The 25,253-nt window shown below is 44.5% G+C and overlaps 1 protein-coding gene across 13 annotated transcripts in view; it reads right to left on the reverse strand.

Moving 5' to 3' along the window:
* DLG1 (discs large MAGUK scaffold protein 1) overlaps positions 1–25,253 on the reverse strand; it is a 283,639-nt gene that overhangs the window by 172,017 nt on the left and 86,369 nt on the right. For all 13 annotated transcript variants that reach the window (XM_068281144.1, XM_068281133.1, XM_068281132.1 and 10 more), the window contains one exon: positions 23,115–23,279. In XM_068281144.1, the coding sequence (XP_068137245.1) occupies positions 23,115–23,279 (165 nt within the window). The remainder of the gene's footprint in view (positions 1–23,114; positions 23,280–25,253) is intronic.

Genomic DNA, 25,253 nt, shown 5'->3' on the forward strand with positions numbered 1-25,253 from the left:
GTCGTTGATTAGACAATACACCAGGGTAATTTTACTAGTTGGACAGAGATACATAAAGCATCAACTGCCATGGTTTATTTTGTTTTTTAATCTAGTGGTTACTGTTTAGTGTTAATTTAGCACCGGTTCAAGCAACCAGAATGCACATGTATCCGGCATCAGGCAATCCCCACCTGTGCCAGATACCAGGGACTTCCACAATACCCTCTTTCAAGAAGGCAGTGACAAGTTTGGATGACCAACAGTATGGCATGTCCATTTCCTAGTCAGTGGCTCTTTGGTTGGCAAACACAATCTTTATTTGCAATCACAGAGCTTTTATGGTGATTAAATGCTTTGTATGTTGTGTTCTTCCAATGAGGAGTTGAGTCAGAGGTACCATAAACATAAAAGGAGTCGCAGTGCTAATGTACTTACTCCAAAACCCTAATGTACTTACTCCAAAACCCTAATGCATACCAGTTGGCCACTACACACTGTCTGCATATCTACTAGATTAAAAAAGTCAGCAGCGTGTGCATGCATTACTCTTCTTTTTTATGACAGCATTTAAATCTATTTAGTAGGTTATGCATTTCCATAGGAAACAACAGTTGCCAGTCTAGCAGAAAGCCACAGACCAGAAGTGGGGTTTGGATTCTAGGGACAGTTTCTTTATAGTCAAGCAGATATATAGTTGGCTACTGGTGGAAAGTAGGTTAATTTATAGCTGAATGTTACACATACAGGTTCATGACTAGGGAGCAAACAGTAGAAAGTCAATGTTCACATTATATAAACAATACTAACTTAAAGAGGAACTTCAGCCTAAACAAACATACTGTCATTAAGTTACATTAGTTATGTTAATTAAAATAGATAGGTAATATAATCTCTTACCCACCTTTTTTTTTTTAAAGAACAGGCAAATGTTTGATTTCATGAGGGCAGCCATCTTTTTGGTTGAAAGGAGGTGACAGGGAGCATGAGACACAGTTCAAACTGTCCTGTGTGCTGATCACCCCTCCCAGTTGCTAGGCAACGTGAACACCACCATAGGAAATCCCATCATGCTTTGTACAGCATCAGCGAAAAAGTCCCGGGCAGTTTTCCTTGATGGGGTGGAGCTTAAGCTTTTGTGCAACTAAAAATAAGGCTTATGTAAGAAAAACAAAGTTGTGATGCTGTAAAAATGTTAAACACCAAGCCTTTTCAGTGCTGCTTTGTAGATTTTTAGTCTGGAGGTTCACTTTAACTGCTCTGCGCCCGCCTAACGCCAATTGGCGGCCACAGAGTGGCTCCCCCATGACCGCCAATTTTTTTCCTCTGCTTCTGTGGACATTTAAAAGCAACAGAGTGAACATATCTTCAACACAATTTTGTTTCAATACCATCTGTACTACTGTTGAATTTGGCTGAACTAATTAAGATCTGCCCAACTGTAGGATCGGCACTGCCACCAACAACAAAATGCTGACTACACCCCTTCTCCTCATTTTTAAAGGTACTTGTAGGGGTTGTACATAAAATGTATTTATTTTAATTTTTTTAAAGAATACATAAGTGGAATAAATGGAGGTACAGTATTTAATATCTTTTTGCAAGTCATTTTTAAAAGTACTAGCTGAACAATTTTCAAAGCCGGGAATTGTAATAACTCGTTATCATTTGCAGCTAAAGCCATTTATATTTAATGACTGGCTCTTTGCCCTTGAAGTCTTTCTACTGCCAGCAGAATAAGCGAAAAGTACAAGGTTTCACCAACATACCAGCAGTGATTGACAACTGTAGATGAATGGTGCAGAGGCAGCACTGGCAAAGTACCAGTGCCGATAGTTAAAAAGGTTTACTGTTCATTTAGGGCAAGCAAAGAGGGACATACATTATCAAACCTCATTTAATTACATTTGTTTCTTTTACACATTACAGCTTTTAATCAAGCTCATTGGTGTCACTCTTAATACAGGTTATTTGATTGGTATTAAACAATAAGGTGCTGAAGATTACTTTCATTCTATTATCTATACATTCCATATGCCATTATTATTTTCAAGTAAGAAGAGCAATAAGACCCCATTCATATTACTAAACGCAGATGGCCGTGCGATCGGAACGCAATGCGTACGAACGCACGCCATCTGCATTTGCATGCGTTGCGTGGCGTGGCTGATACCCATTCACTTTAATGAATGGGTCAGCCGCGCGTTTCTGGAAAAAATGCATGCAGCATGCGTTCGCGGACCGCATTGGTCAGGAACACATGTCATGTGAACATCAGACAGTGCAGTCTATGCAGTGATGTCGTGCGCGTCCGCCTCCTGCCCGCGTTGCTGAAATCCGGTAGGCAACGCGTGCAGTGTGAACGGGGCCTAATATCTAAATTTGTATACAGTGGGTGGTTTTAATTTTGAATGTTGAAATTAAGAACATTATTTGTGTATGAAATTATACATATCTATCACAACCAGATACTATATGCAGTATTAAGCAGCTTGATGCAGTACAAAAGCATCAGTCCATGGGCAATGTAAATGAGACTGTCCAGCATGCTGGAAAACTGAGAAAAACTATATAGAGATGGGACAAATCACAAATTTCTTCGAATCCAAAAAGATTTTCGATTTTCAATCTAACAAATCCGGTACAGGTAGCCCCCAGTTAACGAACAAGATAGGGACTGTAGGTTTGTTCTTAAGTTGGGAACTACCACTACTTAAGAATGGTGTGATCCGTGTAAGAATAGTAGTTAGGCTTAGAATATACTATTTTATCCTGTACACAAGAATTGTGTGATCCAGGTAAGAATAGTAGTTAGGCTTAGAATATAAATTAAAAATAATTATGCGCTCCTCACCTACTACCTCTTCTCAAACAATCTCTACAGTATATATTGTATCGCTAGCTACAAAATATGGTGTGTGTTATACCAAATAGATGAAAAAATAAAAGATTAAGCAGAGCGCTCAACAATATTATACTATTACAGTATCTATATCACTGTGATGCAACATCAATTAGTTCATTCCCTAGGAATAAAAAGTAGTATATATAGTCCATCCAACTCCACAAGCAGATGATTCTTCATAAACCTTCTATAACAGTCAGGAAAAAACAGTATACGCTCACCGGATAAACAGGCTAATCACTCAAGATCACCAATCACGTTTTTTGGCCCAGCCAGCTTTCTTCTCTACTCCTATTGGGAATTCCTCATGCGGCCAAATTCATATAGGGCAAACAGGGCACAGCAATAGTGTGATAAAGTTTAAACAAAGTAATAACACTCCACCAGTGCTCCCAGCTTCCAAAAATATCACCCAGCGTGCCTCCACCGAGGAGCCTGATGAGTCGTAAGACGAAACTAGTAGGGCGTGGCCAAGGCCGCCGGTGAGGCGCTGGATATCCTCGAGGAGCAATTTTATATGCGCATGTTTTTATGAAGATTTTGTAAGTGCACTACAATTTTATAAGTGATTAGAATAAACAGAATTATGCTATGTGGAGCCCTGCTTGAGTCCTAGGTTTGTTTATGACCGGAGAGTGGAGGTGACATTTAATCCGCTGAAGTGCTGGTCTGTCAGGGGTCAGCCACTGAATCTGGTGAGAGGCTTCTAATGCTTACTTGGTGGAGGCACGCTGGGTGATATTTTTGGAAGCTGGGAGCACTGGTGGTGTTATTACTTTGTTTAAACGTTATCACACTATTGCTGTGCCCTGGTTTTTCCCTATATGAATTTGGCTGCATGAGGAATTCCCAATAGGAGTAGAGAAGAAAGCTGGCTGGGCCAAAAAACGTGATTGCTGATTTTGAGTGATTAGCCTGTTTATCCGGTGAGCGTATACTGTTTTTCCTGACTGTTATAGAAGGTTTATGAAGAATCATCTGCTTGTGGAGTTGGATGGACTATATATACTACTTTTTATTCCTAGGGAATAGACTAATGTTGAATCACATTGATCTAGATACTGTAATAGTATAATATTGTTGAGTGCTCTGCTTAAAGGAATACTGCAGGGGGTCGGGGGAAAATGAGCTGAACTTACCCGGGGCTTCTAATGGTCCCCCGCAGACATCCTGTGTTGGCGCAGCCACTCTCCAATGCTCCAGCCCCGCCTCCGGTTCACTTCTGGAATTTCTGACTTTAAAGTCAGAAAACCACTGCGCCTGCGTTGCCGTGTCCTCGCTCCCGCTGATGTCATTAAGAGCGCACAGCGCAGGCCCAATATGGTCTGTGTCTGCGCAGTACACTCCTGGTGACAGCGGGAGCGAGGACACGGCAACGCAGGCGCAGTGGTTTTCTGACTTTAAAGTCAGAAATTCCAGAAGTGAACCGGAGGCGGGGCTGGAGCATTGGAGAGTGGCTGCGCCAACACAGGATGTCTGCGGGGGACCATTAGAAGCCCCGGGTAAGTTCAGCTCATTTTCCCCCGACCCCCTACAGTATCCCTTTAATCTTTCATTTTTTCAGGCTTAGAATATACTATTCTATCCTGTACATAAGAATTGTGTGATCCATGTAAGAATAGTAGTTCGACTACTTGTTTATGGTGTGATACCCCATACACGGTACAATAAAACGTTTGATTTTCCCGTTTATTCAACCAAAATGATCTAATCGAATGAAAGTAGAAAATAATCCTTTTTCAAGAAGAAAAACAAACCATTATCCTGTTTTTTTTCTATAAAAATCCGATCGGACATGTTGGAAAAATCTTTATATTTGACCTAACAGAATAATCAAATGAAATAGAAAAAAAAAAGAAAATGAATTGTACCATGTATGGGCACCTCTAGTCCAACTACTATTCTTACACGGATCACACAATTCTTATGCACAGGATGTGTTCGATTTAAGAAAAACCGAGAATCTTTTTGGATTCGAGGAAATTTGAGATCCATCCCATCTCTACAATATTAATATACAGCAGAGATGGTATGGGTCCCAAATTTCCTCACATTAAAGCCAAGGCAATCACTTTTAGGAGAATTATAAAAAAATATATATTAGGACAGTGGGCAGAAATCATATGGTTTGGATCTAACCATATATGGGCTGCTACTGGATGGTTATGAGGTGAAAATGACAAGAAAAACACACCCAATAGAACAATCTTTTATAATGTAGTTTACAGTAACTGAGGTGGAAAAACAACATGGAAGGACAGGAGCCGGCTTCCTTTGTATGGAAGGTGATGAGATTAAATATTAAAAAGCAACAGCACTCTATAAATAATGCAGAACTTTGCTGAAGGAATGAAAAAATTGCACAGTAAATCTGTGCAATGTTCAAAATAAATGACAATGAACTGTACTGCGATTTCCTTGAATGCTGAATCCACTCATTTTTATGAAGTTATAAAAATACTGGGTGTAGGCTAAATACATTATCTATCATAATTAAAAATGTAAAGCAAGTCTACCAAATAAATAAGCAGTTGCATCTGCAATACAAAGGCAGTCTTGTTTTTTTATCTTTGGCAAGATAACTCTCCCTAAAGTTAAAATGGATCTCCAGGGAGGAGGAAAATAACACTTATTTAACTTGGTCAAAAAGAATGCCCAGAACGCTCTGAAACCCCTATTAATTCTCACCCACCGATGTAGGATCTGGTAAGCTAAACCAATCCACATAGACAAGCAAGAAAGATCTGCAGGCCAGGTGGGATAGATGAAAACCGGTATACTTTTATTGGTAATGCCACACAGAAAGACAACATCCACAGGATGAACTGACGCCTGTAGCGCTCAGAATCTGCCCTTAGTCATAGTTAAAGTGAACCTGCTAGGAGGTGAGCTATATGTAGGTAGGCGGAGGGAGAACTCCACCCAAAACCTGAAACAGCACACTCCCTTAAAGAGACACCTCACACTTTGAAAGTCGTGGAGCTCAAATAAGCTCACTTATCTTCACTTCAGATTCCTTTTAAAGGGGATATGGAGGTGGTGGACATATTTTCTTTCCTGTAAAGCAATACCAATTGCCTGGCTATCCTGCTGATCCTCTGTGTCTAATACTGTTAGCCATAGACCCTGAACAAACATGCAGCAGATCAGACTTTTTTTGACATTGTCAGATCTGACAAGATTAGCTGCATGCTTGTTTCTGGTGTGATTCAGACACTATTGCAGCCAAATAGATCAGCAGGGCTGTCAGGCAACTGGTATTGTTTAAAAGGAAATGCATATGGCAGCCTCCATATTCTTCTCACTTCATTTGTCCAAGACAACCGCTAATCCTTCGCTCACCTTTCCTGTAAATTTTCTGAATGTTCTAACGCATACATGTCAAACTCCGGCCCATGGACCAAATCTTGCCCACAGGGCCATCAAATTTGGCCTCCAAGTGGTTTACCCACTTTGCATTATGTTTGGCCCACTGTAGAACTAAAATAGCATGTCTTCTTTATACATCTAGAAGTATAATCAGATGCTCCATTTCTCATTTTCACACTTTGCGTCAGGGCTATGGAGTTGGTACAAACATGATTTGGCTCAAAAGCCTCAGTTTATGAAACCACCGATTCCAGGTACCCAAAACTGACTCCTCGACTCCGACTCTACAGCCCTGCTTTGCGCTGATCATATGATTATAGCATTCTGAAATGCCAATTTTGGATATCCAGCTTTGAATTCGCTGAACTGAATTTTTTAATTAATTTAGGACATTTTATCAATCTTGAATGCTAAAATTGGAGAGGGAGCTCCACCACATGGGATGCCATATTCATGGAAACCCCACAATGCATTGCTAGATACCCACCAAAAGAGAGTGTAATTGAGCCATTCAGCTAAGTACATTTTTTAAACATTAGGTTACTTCGTAAGAACTTTTCTCAGCCAGGTCACCATCTACTTAGAGTTTCAAAGTCCCACCACAGACCAAAAATGCTGGCATATTAATTAAAGAGTAGCCGAGGTGGTTCGTGGGGAGGCAGATGGGACAGAGGCATGTTCTCTGCCTCATGACATGCCTGTGTCCCCCCACTGCCATGCTATGACCCCCCCCCGGCTGTGTCCCCTGCCTCTTCCCCGACTCCCAGTGGTCACGAAAGTGAAAGTGGGCCCCACAGGAGCGGCGGTTTTGACAGCTACCTGATCCGCTCAGCCCCCTGGATCATGTAGACTAAATTTTATTTTTAATTTCATGAGCCCACCTCAGGCTCTTTAACCTCTTGAGGACCCAGGGCTTAAACCCCCCCCCCCCCTAGTGACCAGGTCATTTTTACAAAAATAGGCCACTGCAGCTTTACGGGCTCGCTGCAGGGCCGTACAACTCAGCACACAAAAGTGATCTCCCCCCCTTTCTGCCCACCAGAGTTTTCGTTTTGTGGGCTATGATTGCTCCCCCAATGTCGGTTTATTTTTCTTTAAATGTAACCTTTTTTTAGTTTTTTTTTTTTTTTTTAGTTTTTTTTAACCAACCTCCCCCCGCCAGCCAATCAGCATGATAGGCTTGTCATAGGCTTCAGCCTATGACAGCGGATCACTTTTCTGCCGCCCAGGGGGACAGCCGTGCCTTAGATCGCAGCACTGTACAGTATTATTAGACGGTGGTTTCGCTCTGCCATTCAAGCAGGGATGCGCGAGCCTCGGCGCATGCGATCCTCTGCAATCTCCGCCCCCAGCACTTCACGCCAATTGGCATGGAGGGGTCCAGGCACTGCCGCGCTGCTCACGCCAATCGGCGTTGAGCAGTCGTTAGGCAGTTAAGTACTGCTTCAATCGCTCTGGACTGCCGTAGGGGCATTAGATTATGAGTCACATTGAGAGACAATAAGGGCCGGCTCACACTAGAGCTGATGCAGAACAAAAACAGCAAGAGCATGCACAAGGCAGATGCCTTGCATGCACAACCCAGCATGCCTTGCAACTTCCTTTTTGCGGCAACGTACCAAATAAGAGTCAGGTAAACTGGGGAATGATCATTTGTAAACAAGAAAAGCAATAGAGATTTTAACTTTTGTATTGCCTGGTTAGCAACCTTATTACTTGTTTACCAGATAAAATAATTGATTTTTGATTTTATGCCCGACAGTTACACTTTAAGTGATGAAAATGTTTCAAATAAAGTTTTATCGCTATACAGATATGTATATAATAATTGGCAGTATCTACTCCAGACAGGGACTTACCCCAAATATCCAGTGGAACCAACCCACACAACAGATTTGGTATTGTCCGAGTAGGATATAGTACTATTTGTCTAGTACAAGGAGTGAATTCTCCCACAGCACAGTTATGCATAGAAATCCTTAGCCTTGCAGTCTGCCATCCCTACGCAGCTGTTGAGCCGACCTGTTTAGGGATATAAATGCTGGCTACAGTGGATTTTTTTTTCTACCAGTATTGGCATTTTATGTCACTATAGCAGAAGGTGTTACTGCTTCATCTTCCATCCATCACAGGAACCATATAGGAATCAGAGGTTAGACCACGTGTCAAACTTTGGTCCGAGGGCCAAATGTGGCCCGCAGAGCCATAAAAATTGGCCCACCAGTGCTTTTATGATTTACATTGATTTTGGCCCACGGCCACATTCCCAGCTCCGCCCCCTCCTGTCCCTGATTTGCTCATCTGGTGGCCGGCTCTGCCCCCATGGAGTCGGAGGCCCGTCCTGCACTGAAGTCTGCTCCCTTCATCCTGTTCACTACATGCTCGGCCCCCGGCATGCAGCACAGGAATCACCTGTGACGCAAAGACACCAGAGTGGCTCCCTCGGTAACGTCGCATATACAGGATAAACGACGTTACCAAGGGAGCCGCTCTGGTGTCTTTGCGTCACAGGTGATTCCTGTGCTGCATGCCGGGGACCGGGCATGTAGTGAACAGGATGAAGGGAGCAGACTTCGGTGCAGGACTGGCCTCCGACTCCATGAGGTAAAGGAGCGGCTGCGGGGGAAGGAGGGGGAGGATAAGGCTGGCTACCTACTGGGGGCACCCACTTACCTAGCTAACCTATACTGGGGCCACTTACCTAGCTAAGCTATACTGGAGGCACCTACCTGGATAACCTATACTGGGTGCACCTATGCCTGTCTACCTATACTGGGGTCACTTACCTAGCTAACCTAAACTGGGTGCACCTATGCCTCGCTACCTATACTGAGGGCACCTATATCTGGCTACCTGCCTTCCTATACCAATATACCAAGGGTGTTTTTCTTGTATTTTTTTTGTACCACCGCAGCTATAGCATGCGGTGCAAGCTGTCAGGTGTTGTCCGATCATTCTAAATGGGGGGGGGGGGGGTGCGAGTTATAAATATGACTGTTGGCCCTCGAACTGGTCTAAGTTTTTCATTTCGGCCCGCCTTTTTGAGTTTGACACCCCTGGGTTAGACAAAGATGTTAGTCAGATAGCGCTCTACATGCTAGACTTACAGATTCTTTCAGTCTTTGTAAATGGTAATAGATTTTATACAGAGACTAGATACATTTTTCTTTTGACTAGCTGCCTTTAGATGTAATGGACAAAGTACTGCTGCCACCTGCTGTCCATATTCTATATTTAAAGCAAAACTGAAGTAAAAAATACATTGAGAATAAATAACTGTGTATAGTCCTAATTGTAAAAAGGATGGTTAGGCCACTTCCACACAATCTTGTTTTCAGCTGTGCAAACCGTAGGTACATCAGAAGTGCATTCACTGCACTGTCTGATGTCCCTTATCCAGGCATTGAGACTCGCCACACATTACCTAGCACATAAGGAAACAAAGTACCCAGAACAGCACCAATCCAGTATGCAAATAATTAGCTTATCTTTATTGAAGAATATAAGCACACAAAAACAATAAAAATCACTTTCAGGTGATATGGGTCAGAGATGGCTATTCTTCAATATACACAGAATAGTATGAAAAATATACATAAACAGGTCTCAAAAGTGAACTTCCCGCTGTTGATCTTTTTAAGTTGTATGGGCGCTAGGTTCTTATTGCTATATTACATGTTGGGTTTTTTTAGGCTCTCTCTCATTATATCCATTTTGATTAACGATTTTTTTTATCTATCCTGTATTGCCATAATAAAGTTTAATCGTGGAAAAAAAAATGAACTTCCCAAAAGCATGTCCGTACAATGACATTTTTTCAGGAAGCAGATCCTATTTTTAACAACTTTGAACTGTTTTTTTTTTTTTTAAACAATTGTGAACCGCCTATAAAAGAAGAAGGCCTTCTATGCTGAATCTTTTAAATCATTTCCCAGATCTCAATGTGATGAATGTGGAACATGCTAAAAACTACAAGTATGACCCAAGCGGGATCCACTTTACAACAAAAAACAACCCTGAGCTGAAAAGAAGCTTATGAGCAGATCTGTGTGGGCCTGCATGCGCAGAAGACCCCGACTGAGGCGACTGAACCAGTTACAGGGGCTGACTGCGGCTTAACGGCAGACCGCGGGAGGACAGCAAGGAACTCCTATGTGCTTACGGGGTTGGAGGAAGCCCCTGGTAAGTATCGAATCTTTAGTTGTTGCAGTCTCTGGTACACTTTAAAATTCAATTTTTTCTTTAATGCATTTAACACAATAAAATATAAAAAAAACTACAAGGCCAGTGACCCATTGGCAGCACTTTTCTAAACACTTGTGATTGGTAAAGCTCTTGCTAATGTTATGTAGGATATTTTATAAATCACATTCCTCAAGTGGGATCACAAACATAGCATTACATTGGCAAGAGAGTGTTTATAGTGTACTTGAGACTTAAGGCTAATACACGCATCAGACCATAGTCTTTGGAAAATGAAAGATCACAGACCAATTTTACCCCCTTCCATGTAGTATGAGAGACATACCTACACAGTCTATTCTATGGAGCTGAACTCCCCATCAGACAGAAACCTTTGCAAGATGCTGTAGACCTGCAAAAGATCAGCATCTGCAAAAGATCGGCTCCTGCAAAAGATCGGCTCCTGCAAAAGATCGGCTCCTGCAAAAGATCGGCTCCTGCAAAAGATCGGCTCCTGCAAAATGCATTAGTCTATGATATCTGCAGATCATCATACACACCTTGTTTAACAGGCATTCATCTGCAGATCAGATCCACCAGGATGGATTTTCAGATCTGCAGAGGATTGTCTGATCTGCAGATGAATGTCAGTTAAACAAGGTGTGTATGATGATCTGCAGATCTCAGACTATGAATGCAATTTGCAGGAACGGATCTTTGGCAGCAACAGATCTTTTGCAGATTCTGATCTTTTGTGTCTGTACAGCATCTGTGTGTCCAGCATCTTGCAAAGATTTTTTTCTGATGGGGAGTTCAGCTCCATAGAAAAGACTGTGAAGGTATGGCTCTCATACTACATGGAAGGGGGTAAAATTGGTCTGTGATCTTTCATTTTCAAAAGACTATGGTCTGATGTGTGTATGTGGCCTAAGGATAAAACGTTTTAGGCATACCTGGGGCTTCCTCTAGACCCCTTCACGCTGATCCGACCCTCACACTACTTCGCCCCAGACTGTATCCTGTGCAATCTGTCCCAGTAATGTGGCCAGATGGCGCAGGGGCAGTACAGCCGCGCTCGCTCCCCCATCGCAGAACTCACCTGGCGTGAAGGGGTGTGTGCGGCCAGACCGCACTTGCGCAGTAAGCCCAGACTCTGGAAATTTGTGGAGGAAGGAGGCGACGGAGGACGGCAAAGGGGCTAGAGGAAGCCCCAGGTTTGTATAAAACCTCTTTCATCCGTCTCAGGTTGACTTTAAAATCACAACAGCTTCACTGCTAGTGGGTCCCAGTCCTTAGGGCTGGTTCAGACGGACGCTTGCGGAGCGTTTACTGCAAGCGTTCGGAACGCCGCGGTAAACGCTCCCATTCAAGTGAATGGGAGCGTTTACACTGAGCTTTTGCGCGCTTTTACCCGAACGCGGCGTTCGGGTCCCGATTTTCGTTAGCGTTCGAGCTGCCCCTGGAAGCGACATGTAGCTTCCAGGGAGCGGCCAACCGCGACGGATAATGTTCCCCTAGGGGAAAATAAAAATAAAAAAACGCGACCGCATCGGAACGCGACCGAAGGCTACTGAAAGCCTGACCACGCAGCCGCCGCAACGCCCCCAGACGCGACGCCACACAGACGTCCGTCTGAACCAACACTTAGACTGCACTGTCGTCATTTGAATGCATATTTACACCTCACTGAAACCCAAGCCTGGGGGCGTGGCTTGGCGCTGCAACGAGATGGCCGCCTGATCTTCTGCTCCTGCGCGCTGTCCACCCGAAGCAACTATCGCAGCTTGTTCCAGCTAACTTTACATGGCTGCAAGAAGCTCTCGATAGTCAACTCAAGCTGCTGCAGTTAAAGGATCGTCCCAGAGCCAGAACGGGAAGACCGTCCCTGAGTTATTCCGCTCTCACGGAACCCGCCAGCAGACATCAAAGATGGCGCAGGCCAAAACTACGCAGCAACCGCACTCATCCCCAACCGCTTCCCCGCAAGCCACCAACAAGGTTAGTGCCCAGCTCCACACCACCCCAACCTCAGCTGATATGCCGGCAATGGCCGAAAATATTAAAGCTTCATTCCACACTGCCATTGCTGGGGTCAGGAGCGATGTTGCAGCACTAGGCCTTTAACTAACCTCACTGGAGGAAGATGGGGCAAAGAGGGATGCGCATATTAAAGCTTTGCGCAAAAAGAACAACTCTCATAGCGAATTACTAGAGGAACATATCCGCCTCATTGAGGATCTTAGCAGGGGACGTAGATGTAATATTCTGGTGAAGGGGATACCAGAATCTGTGGCCTCCGATCATATCACACAGGCCCTGGCAGCTATCTTCAATGATCTGCTTGATCGTTCCTCTGATGCAGAGATTGGGTTTGTAAGGGCACACCGAGCTCTCAAACCACAAGCTGCAGCTGCAGCTACAGATCAGCCTAGGGACATAATATGCCGCCTGGAATCTTTTCCCCTTAAAGTGAACCTAAAGCCAGTTAAAAAAAATGAGATTAACTCACCTGGGGCTTCCCTCAGCCCCCTGCAGCCGATCGGTGCCCTCGCAGCTCCGCTCCGATGCCTCTGGACCCGCCGGCGAACACTTCCGGTTTGGCCGTCACCGGCCGACAGGCATGGGAACGCGAGTGATTGTTCACGTTCCCAGCCTGTATATCACCCCCTATGCTGCTATTGTGACCTCCTGGCCGCAATAGCAGCATAGGGGGCGATATACAGGCTGGGAACGCAAACAATCGATCGCGTTCCCATGCCTGTCGGCCGGTGACGGCCAAAACGGAAGTGTTCGCCGGCGGGTCCAGAGGCATCGGAGCGGAGCTGCGAGGGCACCGATCGGCTGCAGGGGGCTGAGGGAAGCCCCAGGTGAGTTGATCTCATTTTTTTTAACTGGCTTTAGGTTCACTTTAAGGAAGACATCATGAGAGCCGCCCGTAATCAAAAAGCTATTTTATTTAAATGACAGCCAGATCCACCTGTATCAGGACTTGTCAATCATAACTTTATCCAAACACAGAGCACTAAAACCTTTACTTACTGCTTTAAAAATCAAAGGTTTGAAACCCAAGCCTGGAGATGGTATAATTGGTTAGTGATTAGCATCAATGCGCAGGCGCTGGCCTGGCTGTGCAAGTCCTACAGCGCACGACTGTGGCTGGGAGCGTTCTGCATATGACATCCCAATTACGCCATGCGCATAGAGCTCCCGGCCTTGCTCTGTATGCGCTCCCTATACATGCATGCTCCCCGCGTTTATCCTAATGTTTTCATTGGTATAGTTTAAAGAGAATCTAACGAAAAAAAGTCTCTTGGGGTACTTACCTCGAGAGGGGAAGTCTCTGGATTCTAACGAGGCTTCCCCCATCCTCTGTCCCACGGTGGCAGCGCTAGAAGCCCCAAACAGCGGGCATGTAAATATTCACCTTCCTGGCTCCAGCGCAGCTCTCTGATCGGGATCAGGCAAAGATAGCTGATCCCAGTTGGGTCCGCTGTACTGCACAGGCGCAAGTCGCCTACGCTGTAGAGTGGACCCAACTGGGATTGGCTATTTCCACCTGATACCATCAGGGAGCCACTACTGCGCCTGCTCAAGGTAAATATTGCACATGCTACTGCGCCACAGCACGACAACTTGTTGGCTGTGGTTTCGGGGGGGGGGGGGGGGGGGGGGGGGGGGGAGGACAGGACTAGCGCTGCCACCGTGGGACGGAGGATGATGGGGGAAGCCTCGTTAGCATCCAGAGGCTTCCCCCTCCTGAGGCAAGTACCCCAGAGGGGACATTATTTTTTGTTACAGAGTCTAACCCCGCACTGTCAGCAGTCTACCAGCAGCAATCGCCACTAGAAGTTAAATACCTATTGTGCTTTAACATCCTTAGGGGACGCCATCCGCGCCACCCGGTCCATTCCGTCGCGTCTCTTTCATAAATCCAAGGTACCTCTGGGGTCCCGACCCGATCCCTCGGGTCGTCTTCATCTGCCCCAATTAACATTGCCGGCGGGTCCTGCCACACCTGCGCTGTTCTCATAGCCGCAAGCGTGGCTGTGCAGCTCTCCTTGATTTACGTCCACGAGACTGCCGGGAGCAAGGTCAGAGCTGGAGGAGGACCAAGAGCTGCGCAGCCACGCTTGCAGCTATGAGACCAGCGCAGGCACGGCAGGACCCGACGGCAGGTGTATATATTTACTTTTAATTAAAAATGTTTTTATTTACCTTCACTCCACCTTCCCCCAAGATCCACAAATAGAAACACCTCTCATAGGCATCAGCCTATGAGAGGCGATTGTAAGCCTCTCCTGGGGACAGCTAAGTGACAGTGCTGTCCCCCAGTACATATATGCAGTAGATCACAGCGCTGTACAAATTAAAAAATAGCCATTTGGGGTTTTTTTTTTTTTTTTTTTTTCTTTAACAGCCTGCCAGCTCCGATCGTCGCTGGCAGGCTGATCCGGCCGGGAACAATGGCGTATGTGCGCACGCGTTCCCTGCGAATCTCCACCCCAGGACTTGACGCCAATCAGCGTTAGGCGGCCCTGGGGAAACGGCGTTAGGCGGTCACAAAGCAGTTAAGCACACTTGGATATAAGCGTACCACTTAAAGGAGTCATCAGGCAATACTAAAAAAAGAATAATTGGCGGTGGCTGGTGCTACGGAGGGAACCCCGGGACACCGGCTGGGAGCGGAGCTGCACCAAGGGACACAGGCTTCCAGGGCCTGGACTAAGCCCCAGGTAATTAGATCTGATTTTTTTCGTACTATTACCTGATGTTTCCTTTAAAGAGAAACTCCGACCAAGAATTTAACTTTATCCCAATCAGTAGCCGATACCTCCTTTTACATGACAAATCTATTGCATTTCACAAACAGACCATCAGGGGGCGCTCCCACAAGAAGCTATGAATACCGCGGTACTCTGGGCAAACTGCCACAATGTAACAATGTTCACAGACAGGAAATGGCTGTTTACAGCTGTTTGTAACAGCCAGAACAGCTAGAAACAGCTACATAACCTGCCCACAGTAACAATGTCACCATGTAATACATGTCAGAATGTGAATCTGGGAGAGGAAAGATTTTACAATGAGCAAACACTGACTAAATCATTTATACATAATTATTGTAAAAATGAAGCACTCCATTATTTTCACTGGAGTTCCTCTTTAAAGGAAACCTAAAGAGAAACAGACTGACATCTGCATTCTCACATGATGCCAGTTGCCTGACTTCTGCGCTGATGCTCTGCCTCTAATAGGCCACTGGTCCAGAACGAGCATTTACATCAAATGCTTTGGCTTTGAAATGACTTTACTGGCTGCATATTTGTTGCAGTTGTGCCCCCTAAAAGGGCAAGATATCTCCTCTAACATATTATGGTTTACTTCCCATCTCAAAATATTCTCCTTAAGGTGGCCACACACACACCTTACAATTTTTTAGATATTGGTTCAATTCAAGAGCAATCAATTTTTCTGACCAATCGTAACAATTCAAAAATCTGACCAATGTACCACACACCTATGTTCAATGTTTCCCCAATCATGAATACAAGAATTGAAAGCTCAGAAAACAATTATTGGAACTGTACATTAATTAACAATCCATCGCACACACACCATAACAATTCTTGACTCTTCTGAAATTTCCAACATGTCCAATCTCAAAATAAAAACCAAAAAACAAAAAACGGGAAATTCGTTCGGATTTATTGATCTTAAAACAAAGGAAAGCTCTCGAATTTTCAGGACAACCAATCAAAATTATCGATTTGATGAAAAAAAAAATGATATTTTCATTGTATTGTGTGTGGCCACCTTTAGGCACAGATTTAGACATTTTCCTGATTTAACAGCACATTTTAAAGCCCTCAAAAACTTGTAGGTGAATTTAACCACTTCCCGGCCGCCGCTGTGCGTTAGGCGGTCGGGAAGTGGAGCCCTTAAGGACCAGCTCACCCACAGAGTCGGCGGTCCTTTTAAGGGCATGGGCGGAGCGATCGCGTCATCCGTGACGCGATCCTCCGCCCGGGATCGATGCACGGGCATTTTGTCTCCGCTCGCCGGCCACTTAGCAGCGCCGGCGAGCGGACGAATCCGCATAATTAACCAATCAGGGGGTATAAGGCACTTTGTTTGCTTGCTTCCTCCTCGCCTCGTGGTCTCATTGTTGCAGAGACCACTAGCGAGGAGAAGGCACATTGTAAGTAGCCAGCACACGTGTTTTTTTTGCCCACAGAGTCCCTGATCTCCCACCCCAGGCCTCATACCCCCCCTGATCACCCCAGCAGACCCCTGCCCAGCACCCTTGCACCCCTTTAAAACCTCCAACCCCTCCCCCCCCCCCACCTATCACTAACTTTAAACGCTATCCCCTGCGTTCGGTCCCTAACTGCCTCCTAGTCACCCCTGATCCCCCCCCCCCTACCTGTAGATCACCCCCACACCCCATCCCAAACTACCCCCCTGTATACTGAATACATCTGTATACAGCTACCTTACCCCCTGATCCCCTCTGATCACCTGTCTATCACCTGTCCATCACCCCTCAGCACCCCCACCCATCAGAGCAGACCCTAACTGCCCTGCGGGGGTAACTGATCACCTGCCCAGGCCCTCGATTGCCCTCATACCCCCCTTCTGATTACATCCCCTGCTCTTTGTTTACATTTATCCTCCCCAGCAATCACTAACTGATCTTTGATCAGTAACCCCCTGTGTCTGCCTCTCATCAGATCAGGACTCAGTCTGCCCCGTGCGGGCTCCTGATCAACCCCCCACCCCCTCAAATCGCCCTCAGACCCCCCCCCCCCCTAAACACCGTCCAAGTGCATTGTATTTGACTGTGCTGTGATTGTATCGATTGTGCTGCGCTTGTATTCGATTGTGCTGCGATTGTATTTGATTGTCCCGTGATTTGCTTCGATTGTCCCGTGATTGTTTGATTGCCTCTGAGACCCCACTTCCCAACAACCCCCATCCCCACCCCCCATCACCTTCCGAGTGCATCAGATTTGATTGTGCTGTAATTGTATTTGAATGTCCCGTGATCGGCTTCGATTGCCCCGTGATTGTTTGATTGCCTGAGACCCCACTTCCCGCCACACCCAACCCCACCCTCCCCCCACCACACCCAACCCCCCCTCCCCCCCACCACAGAGTGGTGCTAGCGCTGTTGATAGTTTTCTTGGTGAGGCAGGCACCAGCAGCGCAGCATCTCCTGGACTTGGTACCCGTACTTCTGTCGACCCTGGCGAAGTGGTGATCGTCAGCATGGAAGTCGAAACTGGTACGGTGGCAAGTGCAGTAGTACCCCCGTCGCAGCCACCAAGAAGAAGACGGGCCCGTAGTACCCATAGACTCCCAGAGGTGCTGGCACAACCAGATTGGCAATCCCCTGATTCCGCCGCACCCGTAGTGCCCCCTTTCACCGCCCAGTCTGGAGTCCAGGTGGCGACAGCTCATCTAGGAACGGCCCTAGACTTTTTGCAGCTGATCATCACCCAGGTTCTCTTGGACTTAATTGTGGTTGAGACCAACCGTAAAGCCACACAATTCATCACCGAGCACCCGGAGAGCATGTATGCCCAGCCTTTCGGGTGGAAACCAGTCCAAGTTTCCGACATTAAAATCTTTTTGGCCCTTATCCTTCACTTGGGACTAATGAAACAAAATGTATTGCGGTCGTATTGGTCTACGAACCCAGTACATCATGTTCCCTTGTACCCTGCTGCCATGTCCAGGACACGATTTGAGTCCATCATGCGCTTCCTGCACTTCGACGACGACGAAACCTGTCATGAAAAGGGCCACCCTGCTTATGACCGGCTCCACAAAATTCGGCCCCTCATAGACCACCTGTCATCAACATTTGCAGATGCTTATATCCCTGAACAGCACATCTGCGTAGACGAGTCCCTCTTACGCTTTACCGGGCGCCTTGGCATCAAACAGTACATCCCAAGCAAGCGCGCCCGGTATGGGGTGAAACTGTATAAGCTCTGTGAAAGGGCCACAGGCTATACATGTCGTTTTAGGGTCTATGAGGGAAAAGACTCAAAATTGGAGCCGGTCGGATGCCCTGACTACCTGGGGAGCAGTGGAAAGGTTGTGTGGGACTTGGTGTCACCCTTGTTCCAGAAGGGGTACCATCTTTTTGTGGACAATTATTACACAAGTGTGGCCCTCTTTCAGCACTTAAAGTTAGAAGGAATCCGATGCTGTGGCACTGCGCGGCCTAGTCGCCAGGGCTTCCCCCAACGGCTCATTACCACCAGACTTGAACGGGGGCAGAGGGCCGCCTTGCGTACTGAAGACCTGCTCGCGGTGAAATGAAAGGACAAGAGGGACGTTTACTTTCTGTCCACCATTCACACAGACACGACAGTCCAAATTCAACGGGCAACTAAGGTCATTGAAAAGCCCCTTGTCGTCCACAAATATAATGTCAACATGGGAGGGGTGGACTTCAATGACCAGAGGTTAGCGCCCTATTTAATTACCTGGAAAACAAGACGCTGGTATAAGAAAGTGTCTTTTTATCTGATTCAATTGGCAGTTTATAACAGCTTTGTTCTCTACAGTAAGGCTGGGAGAACTGGATCTTTCCTCCAATTTCAGGAACAGATCATTCTGGACATCCTGTATCTAGGAGGTGTCAGGGTCCTGCCCCCCCCCCAGATGCAACTAGCCGACTGCATGGAAGGCATTACGCCTATCAGCTTCCGTGTGCCCCAGGTCAACGCTTCCGAAGAAAACGTTGCCGTGTCTGCAGCAGGGCTGGAACAAGGACTGACACCGTTTATTATTGTCCCCGCTGTCCTGACCAGCCTGGCCTATGCGTAGGGCAGTGTTTTGAGAGGTACCACGAGCAGGTACACTATTAGAACCTAGGGAACTCCAGACACAGGAGTAGGCACACACTCAGTGGTCTTTCGCACATTGTCGCAGGGAGAGGAGAGGTAAGCTTGAAAACCAAACGGGTAAGCATAAAAGTCGGAAGAAGGATCGGTTTCCATGCTTGATATTGCTGATCTGTCCTGGGTTGGCGATATAAGATGGCATGTTTGAATTTCCCTTGAGTGTGGACACCCCCGGTTTATATGTGATTTGGGCCTATGATGATGCTTTAATGCCACACAGAGTCATCTCTATTGGCAGGCATATTGCTGTATCCTACAGGCATAATGCTGTATACTAAAGTTCTGAGGCCCAGTCACATAAGTTGGTGGCTCACCCTGAGTGCAGGGTGGCACGAGGTGTCTCTCTCCTGAGGTTATCACTGCCATTGATGTGGAGGAAGATCTGCCATTGATGTGGAGCAAGGTATGTTTGCCGTTCATTTTTCCTTTCAGCCCAGAGTGCATTACCCGTATACCCAATATAAGGAGTATAGCAGAAACTCCTAATACTGGCCATACATGTAATGATTGCAGAGACCCTAAAATGCCAGGACAGACTTCACAAATGACCCCATTTTGGAAAGAGGACACCCTAAAGTATTATGTGAGGTGCACGGTGAGTTCATAAAAGATTTTAGTTTTTGTCACAAGTTAGCAGAATTTTATTTTTTATTTTTTTTTTAACAAAGTGTCATTTTCCGTTTACTTGTGACAAAAAATTAAATTTTCAATGACCTCACCATTACCCTCATGGAATACCTTGTTGTGTATTCTTTCCAAAATGGGGTCATTTGTGGGGTTTGTTAACTGTCCTGGCAAGTGGGCGGGGTGCTAAATTGTGAGCACCCCTGTAAAGCCTAAAGGTACTCATTGGACTCTGGGCCCCTTAGCGCGGTTAGGGTGCAAAAAAGTGCCAAACATGTGGAATCGCCGTACTCGGGAGAAGTAGTACAATGTGTTTTGGGGTGTATTTTTACACATACCCATGCTGGGTGGGAGAAATATCTCTGTAAATGACAATCTTTTGATTTGTTTACACACAATTGTCCTTTTACAGAGTTATTTCTCCCACCCAGCATGGGTATGTGTAAAAATACACCGCAAAACACATTGTACTACTTCTCCCGAGTACGGCGATACCACATGTGTGGCACTTTTTTGCACCCTAACTGCGCTAAAGGGCCCAAAGTCCAATGAGTACCTTTAGGATTTCACAGGTCATTTTGCGGAATTTGATTTCCAGACTACTCCTCACGGTTTAGGGCCCCTAAAATGCCAGGGCAGTATAGGAACCCTACAAATGACCCCCATTTTAGAAAGAAGACACACCAAGGTATTCTGTTAGGAGTATGGTGAGTTCATAGAAGATTTTATTTTTTGTCACAAGTTAGCGGAAATTGATTTTAATAGTTTTTTTTCACAAAGTGTCATGTTCCGCTAACTTGTGACAAAAAATAAATTCTATGAACTCATCATACTCCTAACGGAATACCTTGGGGTGTCTTCTTTCTAAAATGGGGTCATTTGTGGGGTTCCTATACTGCCCTGGCATTTTAGGGGCCCTAAACCGTGAGGAGTAGTCTGGAAATCAAATTCCGCAAAATGACCTGTGAAATCCTAAAGGTACTCATTGGACTTTGGGCCCTTTAGCGCAGTTAGGGTGCAAAAAAGTGCCATACATGTGGTATCGCCGTACTCGGGAGAAGTAGTACAATGTGTTTTGGGGTGTATTTTTACACATACCCATGCTGGGTGGGAGAAATAACTCTGTAAATGGACAATTGTGTGTCAAAAAAAATCAAAAGATTGTCATTTACAGAGGTATTTCTCCCACCCAGCATGGGTATGTGTAAAAATACACCCCAAAACACATTGTACTACTTCTCCTGAGTACGGCAATACCACATTTGTGGCACTTTTTTGCAGCCTAACTGCGCTAAGGGGTCCAAAGTCCAATGAGCACCTTTAGGCTTTACAGGGGTGCTTACAATTTAGCACCCCCCAAAATGTCAGGACAGTAAACACACCCCACAAATGACCCCATTTTGGAAAGTAGAACCTTCAAGGTATTCAGAGAGGGGCATGGTGAGTCCATGGCAGATTTCATTTTTTTTTGTCGCAAGTTAGAAGAAATGGAAACTTTTTTTTTTTTTGTCACAAAGTGTCATTTTCCGCTTACTTGTGACAAAAATTAATATCTTCTATGAACTCACCATGCCTCTCAGTGAATACTTTGGGATGTCTTCTTTCCAAAATGGGGTCATTTGGGGGGTATTTATACTATCCTGGAATTCTAGCCCCTCATGAAACATGACAGGGGGTCAGAAAAGTCATAGATGCTTGAAAATGGGAAAATTCACTTTTTGCACCATAGTTTGTAAACGCTATAACTTTTACCCAAACCAATAAATATACACTGAATGGGTTTTTTTAATCAAAAACATGTTTGTCCACATTTTTCGCGCTGCATGTATACAGAAATTTTACTTTATTTGAAAAAATGTCAGCACAGAAAGTTAAAAAAAAAATCATTTTTTTGCCAAAATTCATGTCTTTTTTGATGAATATAATAAAAAGTAAAAATCGCAGGAGCAAATCAAATAGCACCAAAAGAAAGCTTTATTAGTGACAAGAAAAGGAGCCAAAATTCATTTAGGTGGTAGGTTGTATGAGCGAGCAATAAACCGTGAAAGCTGCAGTGGTCTGAATGGAAAAAAAGTGGCCGGTCCTTTAGGCCTCGTTCAGACTATACGCGCTGCCGTCCGCATTTTGGCAGCGCGTATAGTGTGCGACACGCAAGAACGGTAGAAGGGCATAGACAGCCCTTCTACCGTTCCCATCATATGCGCTGCGTGGCAGCGCGATTGCGCTATCGCGTGCTGCACGCATTTTTGTGAATCGCAGCGCAGATCCCATTCATTGTAATGAATGGGATCTGCAGCGCAGCGCATAGGAGCGCAGATGGCGTGCGATCGGACGCGTTGCGTTCCAATCGCACAGCCATCTGCGCTAAATGATGTGAACGAGGCCTAAGGGGTAGAAAGCCCTAGGTCCTCAAGTGGTTAGGACGTCAATGTGCCAGTATACATAATGCTTTCACGCAATACATTTTAGGACAAACTTTCTACTCCTTTATTCAGCTGTATGAATCAAAACTTACATCTGCCATACCTTCACTACAGTACACCAAAAGTGAGCAGTCTAAAGTTTTTACCGGGAAAAGCTAAGAGAGACAGAAAATGTCCAACTGCCTATGGCAAAGCTTTTTACAGCATGCTAGAGGAAAATATACACAGGAGACAAAGAATATTTCACAAATCCTCAACTGAGTAAAGGAGAGCACAACTCAACAAAAAGCCTCAGGATCTTCACAAATGAGAACTTCAAAAGAAACGGGATTTCTTTTCCAATGAAATATATGACAGAATGTACTAAAAAGCATGTGGGGGCTGGGGAAAACCGACACAGAAGATGTTCAGGATTCCTAGATCTTAACATCAACCACACAACTAACTAGTCATCAGAGAATAAAATTACATCCGGGATTTAGATTAAAAGAATGAATTATGACATTAAAGTATATTAACACATGATGCATTTAACACTCAACAATACTGCAGTTCTGAAATTATTCACGTGCTAAAACAAGAAAAAAAATACCTTGCACAGAAAGCAGGTAGGTACAAAGTTTTTGTACATGTGATCTAGGATATATAATTTATGCAATGTATACATTTACCAGAGCAAAAAAAATAAAAGATAAAATAAGATAAAGTGCTTACCTTCAGTGGAGAAATATGTGAATGAGATACAAGCCCATGAACATTCTCAATCTGTGATATATTCTTCTCAGAGACCTGAACTAACTCTGGACTTCTTCCATCACTCAATATATGGGGGGAGCTGGGTTCTTGAGAGGGAAGGTCATCATCCTGGTATCGATATTTCTACAAAAACAAACAGAAGGCTACATGGTTACCAATGGATGCCTAAACTTTTTTAATCAAAATTCCTGATTTAATCAGTCCATTGTTAAAGCGGAATGAAACCCAGCTATTCTACTTTGCTCTAATAGATTATTTACAGCATATTATATAAAACCAGTTTTTTTTTTTTTTGTTTTTTTTTACTAGAACTGCATTCAAAGGGTTAACACAGGCTTTAGAAGCTTCCCTTCCAGCAGAGCTGGCTGCTTCCGAAACTTTACATAATGTTAACTAGTGTTTAATTGTATCAAGTCAGGAATGTAAACAAAGCCTTCTCACAACACCACAGGGTCTCAGAAAGACAGTAAGACAAGCATAAATGCTTTATGACTAGTTAGAGGATAAATAAAGCAGTTATAAATAAAATGCAAAGTCAGCTCTCAGAGTAAAATTAGTGTATTTTAGGAATGTATAATTTCTAAATGAATAATAATACTTCTGCACAAAAGCAAATATACTAACCGTATGGCATATAAAAAATAGGAAAACATGTTTTTATTGATTATTATGTCAGGGTTTTATACCGCTTTGAGCATTTCTTTGTAAAATAAACCACTTTGCAACAAAAAAAAAACCAAAAAAAACACACCTTCCTTGAGCTAAATCCTCATTAAAAGCTTGCAACAAGTCTACTGACGCATGCAGATTCGCTCTAGTGGAAACGGGCCCCTAGGGACAAGACTATACACACTGTAAAGCGCTGCAGAATACATCAGTGCTAGAATGAGAGTGTGAGCAAAAACGATCGAGAGGAAAAGGGCAAGCAAATGAGCGTGAATGAGAGGGACAAGTGAGAGAGAACATAAGAGTAGGAGAGAGGCACACAGCAAGGAGGCAAGCAGTTGAAATGGAGGGGGTGCTGCAGTATTATAAGAACCATAATCATAAAGTAAAGAATTGAAACACTATACACATACAGTAGGGCAATGTAAGGTTCCAAGTACAGTTGGGGCCCTGGCACGACACAACAGAGTTCGCCATTAAGGGACAATTAAGGCATTTGAAATTGAAATGCAAATTTACCGCATTAACACTGAATCCAATGCAGTTCAATGGAGTAGTTTCCACTAAATGTGTTTTTCCAAATGTGTTGTGATTCAGAAAAAAAATATAGACTGCATGCTGCAAATTGTGATTAATGAAAGTCAATGGTCCCCCCATGCAAATGCAAATTTTTGTGTTACAATGCCAATTTTCGCAATCGGTTTTTCCATCTAACATGCCTCTTCCAGTTTCCAGTGTAGTCCCAGTGATGTCATGGTGCTATTAAAACACCCTACATTTCCATTGGGATTTATTCAGTGTGTGTTGTACACTGCACTACACATAGCTCCCAGAACACCTGAAATTGTATAGAAAGCAATGGTTAATGTTTCTACTGCTGCATACATTTCAGTTTCTGTGTTCCCATTTAAATTAACAGCATTGCCACCACAAGCAGACAGCACAGCAAGCTGTATATTCTGTATTAACGCTTGACCACCTTATACCCATGGTGAAATAAATCATAAAGAAAACCAGCTCCTTGTGTGATTAATTCAAAAGATCTAAAAAGTTGCCATGCATTGTCAAGCTAATTTTGCAACATTAGCATTCACTTAAGAAAACCAAACAAGAAGTTTGGACAACAAGGCTAAGCTGGTCTACAGGAGAGATTCAGGGACATTTGTGTTGCATCAACAGTCATGTCATAGCCTAGGCTCACCAGTAATATACACTATTCAAAAATGCAAGGACAAAAGCATATCAATGCACACGCAGAACGTGAAACTATTCAATCGAAAGTAAGTGACAAGTCAATAACGAAGCAAGTAATTTGGGCATCTGCGGCAGATCGGTAAAATTCGTGCCACAATGTTAATTGTGGCTATAGCACTGCTCAGGGAGTACAATTTAGGATACGGAGCCTCCCTATGCTACATGATTTGTCATTTG

This window comes from Hyperolius riggenbachi, chromosome 4 (assembly GCF_040937935.1).
Source record: "Hyperolius riggenbachi isolate aHypRig1 chromosome 4, aHypRig1.pri, whole genome shotgun sequence".
Lineage (NCBI taxonomy): Eukaryota > Metazoa > Chordata > Amphibia > Anura > Hyperoliidae > Hyperolius > Hyperolius riggenbachi.